The sequence below is a fragment of the Crocodylus porosus genome, unplaced genomic scaffold (assembly GCF_001723895.1).
Source record: "Crocodylus porosus isolate Cpor-Errol unplaced genomic scaffold, CroPor_comp1, whole genome shotgun sequence".
NCBI lineage: Eukaryota > Metazoa > Chordata > Crocodylia > Crocodylidae > Crocodylus > Crocodylus porosus.
Genome location: NW_017728937.1, coordinates 2830951 through 2843071, shown reverse-complemented (window position 1 = coordinate 2843071; position 12121 = coordinate 2830951). Strand labels below are relative to the sequence as shown.

General features: G+C 50.7%; 1 protein-coding gene across 1 annotated transcript in view; it reads right to left on the bottom strand.

Annotated features, from left to right (window-relative positions):
• LOC109318189 (sodium/hydrogen exchanger 10-like) overlaps positions 1-12121 on the bottom strand; it is a 206155-nt gene that overhangs the window by 97862 nt on the left and 96172 nt on the right. Inside the window, exons 13-14 of the mRNA XM_019547271.1 lie at positions 5806-5903; positions 4164-4283 (exon numbers count right to left, since the gene is read on the bottom strand). Coding sequence (XP_019402816.1) covers positions 4164-4283; positions 5806-5903 — 218 coding nt within the window. The remainder of the gene's footprint in view (positions 1-4163; positions 4284-5805; positions 5904-12121) is intronic.

Genomic DNA, 12121 nt, shown 5'->3' with positions numbered 1-12121 from the left:
CTTGGGAGTGGGGGGGAAGTCATCCACATCAGAGGGCTCCAGCTGCACTTGGGTCTTCCTCTTGACTTTGCACCCAGAGGGGACCTGCACCCACTTAGCCATGGGTTCTCAGGTAGACAGGCTCCAGTAGGAGAAGGTGAGGGTTGGAGGGGCAGTTACAGCAGGAGGCATGGCTAGGGGCAGGGGGCCCTGCTCCCTCTCCTTCCTTGGCTGCTGCACCCCCCCCCCACAGGACTTTGCCAAATTTGGGTGGTGGGTGGGGTCCCCTGAGCTCATACGGGGGCTGGGAGTTGCGCCTGGAGTGCCAGGGAAGCCTGAGTGGGGAGAGGCACCAGTGGTAGAGGCACCCCTCTCACCAGTTGGAACTGCAGATGCCTTGCCTGCCTGGCCTATGGGGCTCTCATGGTGCAAGTGCCCTGGGGCACAGCACCGGAAGAACCACAGGTCCCCCAATGTATAGAAAATCCTCACTAGGGCCCCCTGAAAAGGAATCACAAGGCAGCCGTCAAGGAGGATGTTCTGGCCCTGCACCATGAGCCCCCTCTCCACTGCCTTTTGTGCAGTGACCTCCGAGGCAAGGAAAATGACCCCCTTGCCATGAATGCAGGAGGCAGCCACAATCTTGGGGCCTCCACTACCCAAGCCAGGGCCTGCACCAAGGTCTCAAAACTCAAGTTTTCCCATGTGGGCAGTTGGCACTTCACCCCATGCCTGCAGATAAGTGCTGGAAAGGGGGCCCCACCACCTGAGCTGGAAGGGCTGGCAGTGGAGGGTCCATGCCCCGTGGCTGTGGGCCACCCCGCAGCCACCTGTGCATAGCTGCAGTTCCCTCGCTGGGGGCTGCATTGGTGGGGCTGGGGCTAGAGCCAGGGCCAGGGCCAGGGCCAGGGCCAGGGCCAGCCTGAGTGGGTGTGCTGACTGGTGTGGCACACTTGGTCCTCTCAGGTGCTGGTGGTCTAGGCTTGGGGGCAGGGCCCTTGCCTTTCCCACCCCCAGCTGTGGAGGAGGCTGAAGAAGAGCCCTTCCCACTGCCCTTGCCCTTGGTCCTTGATGGTGGGGGAAGGGGGCTTGGGAACCCCTCTGGGAGGGGCCTGGCCAGGGGATACCCCCTGGTCCTGCTGACTCCCTGCTGAAGTCTTGCCTGCCTTCACAGCAGACGTCTCAGGCATCTCTATCCCTGTAGGAGGTCATTTGGACTCTGCCTCTGGGGTGGGGGCTGCAGGGGCATGCATCCACTTGGGGGCTTGGCTGGGATCTGTCCCCATGGTGGGGGCTACAGGAAGATCTGTGGGGGCATCTGCCCTCCCAGAAGGTTCCTGCCCTGCCATTTCTTCACACAGTGGAAAGGGAAATCAATAAACAAAAGCAAAATATACAGTGGTGCTGGTGAATCCAGTAGGGGAAGGCTGGGGCTGTGGGGGAAGGAGTGGGAGAGAGGGAAGGGGCTGAAGCTCACTGAGCTACAGCCCCACAGGAAACTGGATGGGCTATGCCTGGGGAAGATGGGGGAGGAAATACACACACACACACACACACGGGCTAGGGAGACTTGAGCTGGCTTACTCAGCCACACAACAAACACCAGGGCAAGGGGAGTGGACCACAGGACTTACCACACGAGGGCAAAACACACAGAGGAGCTGCTGAGGCAGTTGTAAAAGATGGCTGGAGGAGTGGAGGCACCTTGTTTGTGGAAGCTCAGTGCAGAAGCCCTTCAGGCCTCCAGCCAGGCACTCAGCAGCAAGGCCAAAGGCAGGAACACAAGCACAGGAGTAGATATGGTGAGGCAGCTGTGGGGAAGTGCAGAAGCAAGTGTCAATTAAGGAAGTAATCCAGTGTGGGGAGGTGCAAGATGGTGCAGCAGGGAATTTCTCTCTCTCCTGAGAGGGGGCAGCAGCAGAACAGGAGGCAGCAGCAGCAGCAGTGGTAGTAACCGTCCAATTCAGCCACTGAGGGTGTGCTTCAGGTGAAAGTGGAGGTGAAGGCAGGGGTGGCCTGCCAAGGCAGCTGGGGAAGGTAAGGCACCTTCAGGCTCTGGCAGTGATGGTGGAGGAGGGGCCCAAAGGCAGTGCAGGTTCCCTCCCTAGGCTATTCTCTGACTGTGACTTGGCGGCGGGCTGGGCAGCAGGCCATAACAAGAGTGCAGAAGCTGGGGTGCACTGCTGGGGTGTATTTCAGTGGGCCCCTCCCCAAGGGCAGGGGCAGTGTCGTGCAGCAGAGGATCCCCCCATTGGGGGGTGGCAACAGCAGCAGCAGCCTGATGCAGGAAGGGGCATGGCCAACTTCCTTCCAGATGCTTCTGAGAGAGCTAGCAACAGCAGCAGCAGTAGCAGCCTGAAGCAGGGAGGGGCATGGCCAACTTTCCCCAGAAGCTCCTGAAAGTAGGCTAGCAGCAGCAGCAACAGCCTGCATGGTGAATGATCTACTTCCCTGAGAAGTTCCTGAGATCAAGCAGCAGCAGCAACAGCAGCTGCCTGGGATAGGAAGGGGCATGGCCAACTTTCTCTTAGGCTTCTCCCCCAGAAGCTCCTGTCTATTTCTAACATTCAAATACCGTGGGCCCTAAGGTCCACCTGGCTAACTAGTAGTCCCTATTGTATGGAGACTAATGGGTGAATGCTACAACAAAATACTTGGGACAACTAATGAAAAAAACAGGATAGGAGTGTTGTGTGGATCAAAGGGTCAAAACTTGAAAATGAGTGTGCCTAAGGGGAACACTGTGCACAGCCTCCCAGGCCACACCCACCAGTCCTCAAAGGCATCCAAGGAGCCAGTGGACACTACCCACTGGTGCTCTGCCCAGAAACATGCACGGACAAGTGAGAGGTAAGTGGCCCCACAGTCTCCGGGCACCTTCCCAGCCAGAGCCTCCTTCTTGGCCAAGTACAGGGCCCACTTCGCCAGGGTCGGGGGGAAGTTGACCAAGAGGTCCTGAGACTTGGGGCCATGGATGGGGTGACCAAAAACAAAAAAGTAGGGGTGAAATTCAACCAGAATCTTAGGAGAATATTCTGGAGGTGGAGGGGCTGCAGCCTGGCACACTCGAGGGTCACGTGCGCTAGGGTCTCCCTCTGCCCGCAGAAGAGGCAGGAGACTGGGGTGTCCATGAAGCTTGCCACATATGTGCCCATGGCGACAGCTCCATGGAGAAGCTTCCAGCTGAGGTCTCCAGTGGCTCGTGGGATGAGGGTGGAGTACAGACTCAGCCACTGAGGTGCCCCAACTATGCTCTTGCCAAGCAGGTCCTGCCACTTTGTGCCCCAGAAGCTCCTAAGGGCAAGTAGCTTAGCCCTGAGTTGCTTGCTAGGGCAAGTTTTTATACTGCTGGGGCCACCACAGGGCAGGTTTTTATACTGCTGGGGCCAGCACCTCTAGCTCCCCCTAGCTGCAGATCTGGTAGGAGACAGGCAGGGTTACTTTGCCCCAAATGGCACAATTTGCCCCACACCAAAGTGCATGTCCAGGCATATGCACTGAGGCAAAAAGCCCTGGCTCAAATTTGCACCGCTTCTATTTGAGCTATGAGAGCCATGGGGCTCTTTAGCCTGGAAAAGCGCAAGCTCAGGGGTGATCTGGTGGCCACCTAAAAGTTTATCAGGGGTGACCACCAGTATCTGGGGGAGCGTTTGTTTACCAGAGCGCCCCAAGGGACAATGAGGTTGAACAGTTATAAACTACTATGAGACTGTTTCAGGTTGGACATAAGGAAGAATGTCTTTACTGTCCGAGCCCCCAAGGTCTGGAACAGCCTGCCATCGGAGGTGGTTCAAGCACATTGAACACCTTCAAGAGCAAACAGGATGCTTATCTTGCTGGGACCCTGTGACCACGACTGACTTCCTGCCCTTTGGGCGGGGGGCTGGACTCAATAATCTTCCGAGGCCCCTTCCAGCCTGAAAGTCTATGAAACCTATTAGCTGCTGCAAGCACACATGTCTGCATGTGTGGATGCGCCCTCTGAAGCTTACACAAATCACTTCAAAAGCTTTTTCCTATGCTGTATATACTGCAAATGTTGTAAATGCCCTTAAAGAATAAACAATAAGATGGTATGAAAAAATAATCTTAAAAACAGGTAAAAATAATAATTTTGTGCTGATGGCCAAACTGACATGTAGTACATATAAAACTTTATTTAGGAATTTTTGTACTGTTCTTACCTTGAAGGCTTAGATTTTTCTTCTTTCACATTGTAAACCCAATCAGAAAGCAATCTCTTACAAAGAACAAATAGTCCTTTGCTTTCCCAATATGTCTTTACCTCATGAATATTCATAAACCTAAGAACATTATTTTAAAACAAAAATATTATACTGCTGGAAATAAACCTACAATATACACACAAGTGTAAATTGGTATAACTCCACTGGAGTAAAGCAACATAAATCTATTTCAGCTGATGATCCACTCTACAGTATCACCTGAACAGATACTTCATAAATGCAGTAGTAAATATTCAATGCTACAGTATTCTTTCTTATTTTACACTTCTATTATGCAAATAACAATATAACTGGATCAAATTCTGCACTCAATTCATGCCTGCTTAAGTAAAACTAAATTTGTGCCTCACTTAAGTAAATGGTTCATCCAGAGCCATCCCTTGGGGGAAGCGAATCAGTGCGACCGTCCCGGGTCCCACTGTCAGTGCCATACAGTCCCTACTGGCTACCATGCGCCACCAGCTCTGCGCTCCAGCTGCTCGCCACCCCCCACCTCCCAAACAGGCCCTGCACAGGCACCACACACCCCTCAAGCCAGCTCTGGGTTCAGCATATGTATAGTCAAAGACAAAAATATATATCTGGATGCTTTAACTAAAACTAGTTCAATAAGCATTAATTAAAGAGCTCCCACTACCATTTTGAAGTGCGGGATTACTGTTACACGAGACACTGGAGGCACCACACTATAATTAAACCATGTCAGAGCATGCTAATTAGCACACTCCAGCGGCCTCCATGTCTGCCTCCTCCTAAATCAGAAGCAGTGTAACAACAACTGCACAAGTGGGCCAGTTACTTTGAGGCAAGCTAACTAGCACTACTACTCAGTAATGCTAATTAATACACATCAAGGGTGCCTGTAGATGTATGGGGGGGCTGCTCCAACACACTGTAATTACAACATGTCAGAATGTGCTAATTAGCGTGCTCCAGCAGCCTCCATGTCTTGAGTATCAGCATCCCTGCGCTTCAAAATGGTCGCGGGAGTGCTTTAACTAAAGCTCGTTCAATGAGCTTAATTAAAGGACTCCCACCGCCATTTTGAAGTGTGGGATTGCTGATACATGAGACGCTGCAGGCACTTTAATTAGAGTAGCTCTCTGAGCCACTCTAATTAAAGCACTACCCGCACCCCATCCAGAGCATGTGTGAATATGCCCCAACTGCTGCAGAGCAGCGGCTAAACTGATTCCAGTTTATGAGGCAGGCTTGCCTAAAGTGAATCATGCTCGAGGGCACAACCATTTCAGATAATAACTTTACTGTACAGACACTTTGTAAATTACTGTACTGTCTGTATTAAGTCTGGCAATTTTCATATTACATACTGCTTCCATACTATTGTCATATGTAGAATATATACAGCTGGAGCAAACTTTTAATTCAATAAGGAACTCTAAAAAACATGTACTTGCCCTGCTTGCATCTACATGTTACTCATTCGTAAAAACAAATATAGGCAATGTGAATATTATAAATATTGGTTACACCCATATTTGGACATGGGTGACCTATAATTTGCAATATCCAACTGATTTTCCTCTTTTAAACAAATTAAAGTAAATTAAGCACTTACTTCCCTTTAATGTCAACATAGCTTTCTGCAGCACCTATTAATGTTTGGGCAGCATCTTGATTAAGCATTCCAGCATTATATTGCTTCTGATAACTGGCCTAGTTAAAAAAACAACAAAAAATAACCACAGCATGAAAATTAACAGCAAAATCAATGACTAAAAACTATCTGACTTTTGTTATTTTTGATGAAATAAAAATATAGGTGTATAATTAAGTATGGAAATAAATGGGATTTTTTGTTTACTTGCCTTTGTAATATGTACACATTCTATAACAGGCAAGGATTTTTTGTGATAGTTGTTACTGGAACATCCGTATAGATGGGAGAGTTGCTGGATGCATTCTGGGGTATCAAGTGACTTGAGGAAAAGCACTTGATGCTGGAAAGCTTGTCCAATAGTTTTCCCAAACTATACAGTTGGTCAAATAAAAGATATCACAAATATGATTGCCTTTCATACATTTCTGGGAACTTCATGGCTGCAACAATACTCCAGCTTCTACTATTCCATAAAAATAATTCTTTCTGTTCTTGAATTGCTCAACCTGGTTTGTGCAGGTTGTCTGGAGAAGTGGGAAGGAAAAGGGATATTTTTCTTTAAGCCAGCCAGGACCAAATGCTGAGTGAAGCTATATCAGCATTAGGGCTGTGCAAGGCTTCGGACAGAGCTTCGGATCCGGAGAAGCTCCGGATGCTTTGGGGTCTGAAGCAGCACATCTGGGTCGAAACGCTGGCCTGGTTAGGCTTCCCAAAGTGGTTTGGAGCTTCCAAAGAGCTTTGGAGCTGCCTTTGAACCACCTCAGAGATCGGCCATAGGGTATAATGGGGAAACAATAAAATATCTATAACTGTTGTTTTTTGTCTGATTTGGATGAAATTTTCAGGGGTGGTAGACTCTGCAGAGAGGATGATTCTTGCCAAATTTCAAGAAGATCTGTGGTGGGTGTTTTGGGGGGAACACCACCCCAAATTCTTGGAAGCAAAACTCATGTCACGTCTAGGGGGGGTTTGGGGGGAACTGCCCCTCAAACTGCGGACAAGCAAAACTCTTGCCATGGGTGCTTGTGGGACTGACTGTCTCTGTCTTGGGGCGGGGAGGGGAGACACTGCTGCAGGCCTGGCTGCTAGCTACTGTGTTATCAGCTACCAATCAATCAGGGACCAGGGACTCAGGGACCAGCTCAATACACAGGACCTAGCTACTACATAACGACTTAACGAGCATAAGTTAGCACCTACAAAACCAGGCTAAGGAGAGGAAAGAATCAATACAGACAATCAACTGCCCCAAGACAGATGCAGTCTTGGCACGAGTTTTGTCTGTCGGCAGCCAGGGCTGCAGGGCCCCAGAACCCCCCTGCACTGATCTCCTCCACAGCTGGCAGGTGTCATGGCCTCAACAGGGGCCACCATCCCTGCAGCTGTCAACCCTGCTGTGCCTTAACCCATGGCATGAGCTGTCATCCCTGCTGTGCTGGGTCACCCATGGCATGAGTCTTGCTTGTCCACAGCTTGAGGTGCAGTTCCCCTCAAACCCCTACACTGATCTTCTTGAAACTTGGCAGGCTTTGTGGCCTCAGTAAGAACTACCACTTGTACAGTTTTGACCCCCCTGTGTTGTAATACACAGCTGTGACATGAGTTTGGCTTTCATGAATTTGGGGTACAGTTCCCCAAATTCATGAAAGCTGATCTTCTTGAAGCTTGGCAGGTTTCATGCTCTCAGCAGAAGCTACCATCCCTGCAAGTTTCATCTAAATCAAATCAGAACAAACAAAGTTATAGATATTTAATTGATTTCCCGTTATACCCTATGGCCGGATCTCCGAGGTAGCTCCAAAGCTTCAAAGCCGCTTCGGCTGGATCAAGGCAGAAACCTGGTTCAGAGCTCTGTCTGGATCGGATCGCAGCCATCTGAAGCAGCCAGATCTGAAGCTGGATTGGATCGCTGCTGACTCACACAGGCCTAATCAGCATAACTAGAAATGTAGTTTAGATCTAAGGTTACGTGCAATTAATATTAATATTAATGGTGAAGAAACATCAACTACAGATACTGCAGTGGCATGTTAATATTTAAAAGGTAATCTGAACAAGATTGATGTTTGGTGTAAGATCAGTTATAGAGAATGTCAAGAAAGTAGAGTAGGTGGATGATTATCTCCTCAGCACCAAAGTTAACTTATTTCAATACTACCCTTAGACCTTTTATTATAAAATTACAGAATGGTTCTGTTTTGAGTAACTTCCTAACTTTCTGAGAAAATGAAATTATTTACTAGTAACTATGGTTCTTTGATTTTTTTCCACATACATTTCACCTGGGGATGCGTATCATACCCTGAGCCCTTGATCAGACTTTTTGCCTTAGCAATACCCACAGAAAACACTGTTGCACTGCCTCCCTTCCTGCCCCAAACTGATGGCATAAGGGATGGCACAATTCCTGTTCCTCAGGTTCCTCTCAACAGGAAAATCCTCTATTATATGTTACAAGAAAGAAGAAAAGGAAGGCAGGATTTGAATGTGTAAGTGGACAATTAATGGAAGTAACTCCAGTTATTTGGGAGTTTTTTTCCTTCAAATAATAAACTGCATACACTTTCTCATTCTCAGATGACTCCAAAGCCATAATTTAACTGAGTCATACTAAGCCTCAATAATTTCCAGCATGCAGGAAAGTCCTAGGATCCTTTTTGCTCCATCCAGAATCTGGTGGTTGTAGGGTGGCAGGTTGTAGTAAAGGCTTTCCGGATGTGCTCCTAACTGGTGATTTCCCTCTGGAACATTCAGAGGGCCCATCCAATGCTAGCTTCACTGGCACTGAGGCTGACACAGGTTCATGTGGAGATTTGGTGTCAGGCTGCATAGGGGATCTCAGCATGGGATCTGAGGCCAACCCAAATGTCCTTTCAGGGGGGAGAGAGTTTCAGCTTCTAATGGTGCCTGGTAGGGCTGTGCAAAACAGCACCATTCTGCTTTGACTTCCATTTCAACATTTCAATGGAACAGTGTTTCATTTTGAGTTCCATTTAGTTTCGAAAGCGCTGTTCCGTTTCGTTTAATTGAAACTGTTTTGCCGTTTTGATGCTGTTTCGCTGTTTCGCCTGTAGGCTATAATGGGGAAGCACAAAACTGCCTAAAACATTGTCATTTCTTGTCTGATTCAGAAGAAACTTGCAGGGATGGTAGACCCTTCTGAGGGCATGAAGCCTGCCAAGTTTCAAGGAGATAGGTGCAGAGGGTTCTGGGAAACTGCACCTCAAGATGTTGACAAGTAAAACTGTCACTTGCTGGCTATGGCAGCCTCCTGTCATCCAGCAGGCAGATCCAGGGACCCTCACCCTCAGGAAGTCTGTGCTGGACTCCTTCCAGGGGTGTAGGCCCCCGATCTGCCTGTCAGATGACAGGAGGCTGCTCCTGCTGCCTGGGAAGATTGGTGCTGCTGCTGGTCCCAGGTGGCAGGAGCAGCCTCCTGTGATCCGGCAGGCAGATCAGGGGCCTGTACCCCCAAGAGGAGTCTGGCATAGCCCTGGTAGCCCTCCTGGGGCTGCAGGCCCCAGGATCTGTGCACCAGATGACAACATGCTTGAAATGAAATAAAGACACTTAAAAAATTTCAAAACTTTCAAAACATTTTGAGTTTTGAAGCTGGGCTTACTTGGCTTTAGCACTGGTCCCAGCCGGCAGCAGCCTCCTGTCATCCAGTGCAAATCCAGGGGCCGCGCTCCCCGGGGAGGATTCTGGCACATCCCCAAGCTCTCCTGGGGGTCTGCGCCCCTGGATCTGCGCACCGGATGACAGCATGCTGTTGCTGCTGACTGGGGCCAGCAGCAGCACCAGTCTTAGTTGTACCCACCTCTGGGAGAGACCAGCACTGGTCCCAGCAGCCTTCTGTCATTCATCAGGCATATTGGGAGCCCACCCACACCCGTGGGAGGGCTGCGGGGCTCTGTCAGACTCCTCCCGGGGGTGTGGGCCCCAGTCTGCCTGCTGGATGACAGGCAGCACCAATCTTCCTGGTGCTGGGTGTGGGATGCTGTTTCAATGGCTTTTGTTTCATTTTGATTTTGCAGTTTTGAGCTCAAAACATATCAAAACACCTTTGAAATGAAACATCCAGCAAAATTTCAGATAGCCCTAGTGTCTGGCAGCACTGAATTTGAAAAACTGACATACTGGGTACGTCTACATGAGATATGTTACTGCGCAGATGCCTAGTTTACTGCACAGTAAATGTGTGTTTACATGTGCATGTGCTTACTGCACAATAACAAACCTTAATCATGATTAAATTTGCTACGTGCAACTGCAAGTAGAAAATTTAAAAGTGATTAGTTAATGCGCAATGGCTGCCGGTCCCATGCTGTGCCCTGTACTGGGCACTGCTGGCAGCTGCGCAGGGCTGGCAACAGTGGAACAGCCATGCGGGGGTCCAGAAAGCCAGCATGGGGCCCAGCATAGCCTTATCCTCACAATCCAGGCTCAACATCACCCACGTGTACATTCCTGTGCCCTCCGTTTTGGGCTCCAACTGGAGCCAGGAGGAGACTGGTGAACTTTTGGTGCTCTGGGGTGACATGGAGGTGCCAAACCAGTTTGAGCAAGGTGGGCATTCCAACACCTACATTTATGAGGCCCTGTCAGGAGCAATGCAGGAGCAAGGGCACAATCAGTCAGCATCATAGGGCTGCATAAAGTCAAGGCCTTGAGGGCATAGTAGGTCACTGTGACCAACCACAATTGTCAGTTTGGCTGTGCTCACAAGACACCAACATTGTGGTGCTCCGAGACCCAGGCCACAGCAATACAGTTTACATGAGCATGGGCAGCCTGAAGAGCCCCTGCCCCAGCCTGGGATCTCCAGTGACACGTCATTGGAGGAGCGACCTTTTGGCATGCAGCACCCTGTCCTGCCCAGCTCCCCAGTTGCAGTTTCTACTAGCAATCTAGGCCGTGACATATGTGGCCAGTCTTGCCACCCTGCATACACAGTGGGGTGGGGGCAGCATGGCGGCCAGACTCTCTGCCCAGGTACCACCACCAGTCCACCTTGCAACCATTGGGGGAGCTGGACAGAGGGGGGTGGCAGACAGAGTCTCCATGGAGACTGGCCTGGGACCCCAATGGCCAGGGCATGCTTGGTCAGGTGGATGGGATGGGGCTGTAGGCAGGCAAGCAGGGAGCAGATTGTAACTCTGCCCTGGGCTCCAAGCCCAAACTATCACCACCCTGCATTCCTAGCTCTACCCACCTGTGCATCTGCACCCCCAACCCATCCACCTGGCTAAGCCTGCCCTGCTTGCAGAGGTCCCAGGCCAATCTCCATGGAGATCCCACCATCCCTGTCTTACTCCCCTTAATACAGGAAAGACAGCCCAGGGCCGGATAGGACCAATTGCCACCTTTCTCCACCAAGCCAGGTGGCATGGGTGACCTGTGCCACCTTAGTCGGGGGGGCATGGCCCCCCCAGCAACCAGTCAGTGACCGGGGGGGTACCCCTGCAGCTGATCCTGCTGCTTGGGCTGGGGGGAGGGTGTCCCTCTGTGGTCGATCTGGCTGATCAGCCAAGCACAAGACAGCCAATCACTGTGGGAGTGGCTGCGGCCACTTCTGGGAGCACAACGGCGCTCCACTCCCTGGCCAGAGCTTGCAGGTGATGCTCCCTCCCACCTGGCCCCTGCCATCCCATTGCCCAAGTGGCGAATGTGGCTGGGCAGGCAGTGTACCAAGGCTACCAGGGGGTGTATGTGCACCCCCTACGCATTGCCACTGCCAGGGGGCATCAGTGCCCTTACCTCCTCCTGTGCTGGGTCAGCACTGCCCCCCCACTACTTGTTCAGCATTGCCCTCTCCCTCCCCCTCCCCACCGGCCCGCAAGACTTCACCAAAAATCCTTCAGTGACCCTCCAGTCCAAATAATTGCCCCTTCCTGGGTTCAAAGGCCTGACTAAAGTTAGGTGGGCTGAAACCCAACAGGGCTGTTGCCCCAGCCAAAGCTAGAGGGAGAAAGCAAGGGAGAAAAGGGCATCTCCACAATACCTAGGTGATTTGGTAGCTGGAGAAGGAGTAGGGGAGGCAAGGCACTGTTTGTTAGACTCTGGTCACATAGTCTAGCCAACTTACAAACCACAACACCAAGGCATGGCAGGTAGGAAAGAGGATTCAGAAAAGGGGGCCCGGGCAGGCAGACAGATGCCACACAGCTGCCAGGGGTGACATAGATTTCATAGACATTTCGGGCTGGAAGGGGCCTCGGAAGATCATCAATTCCAGCTCCCCGCCCAAAGGGCAGGAAGTCAGCTGGGGTCA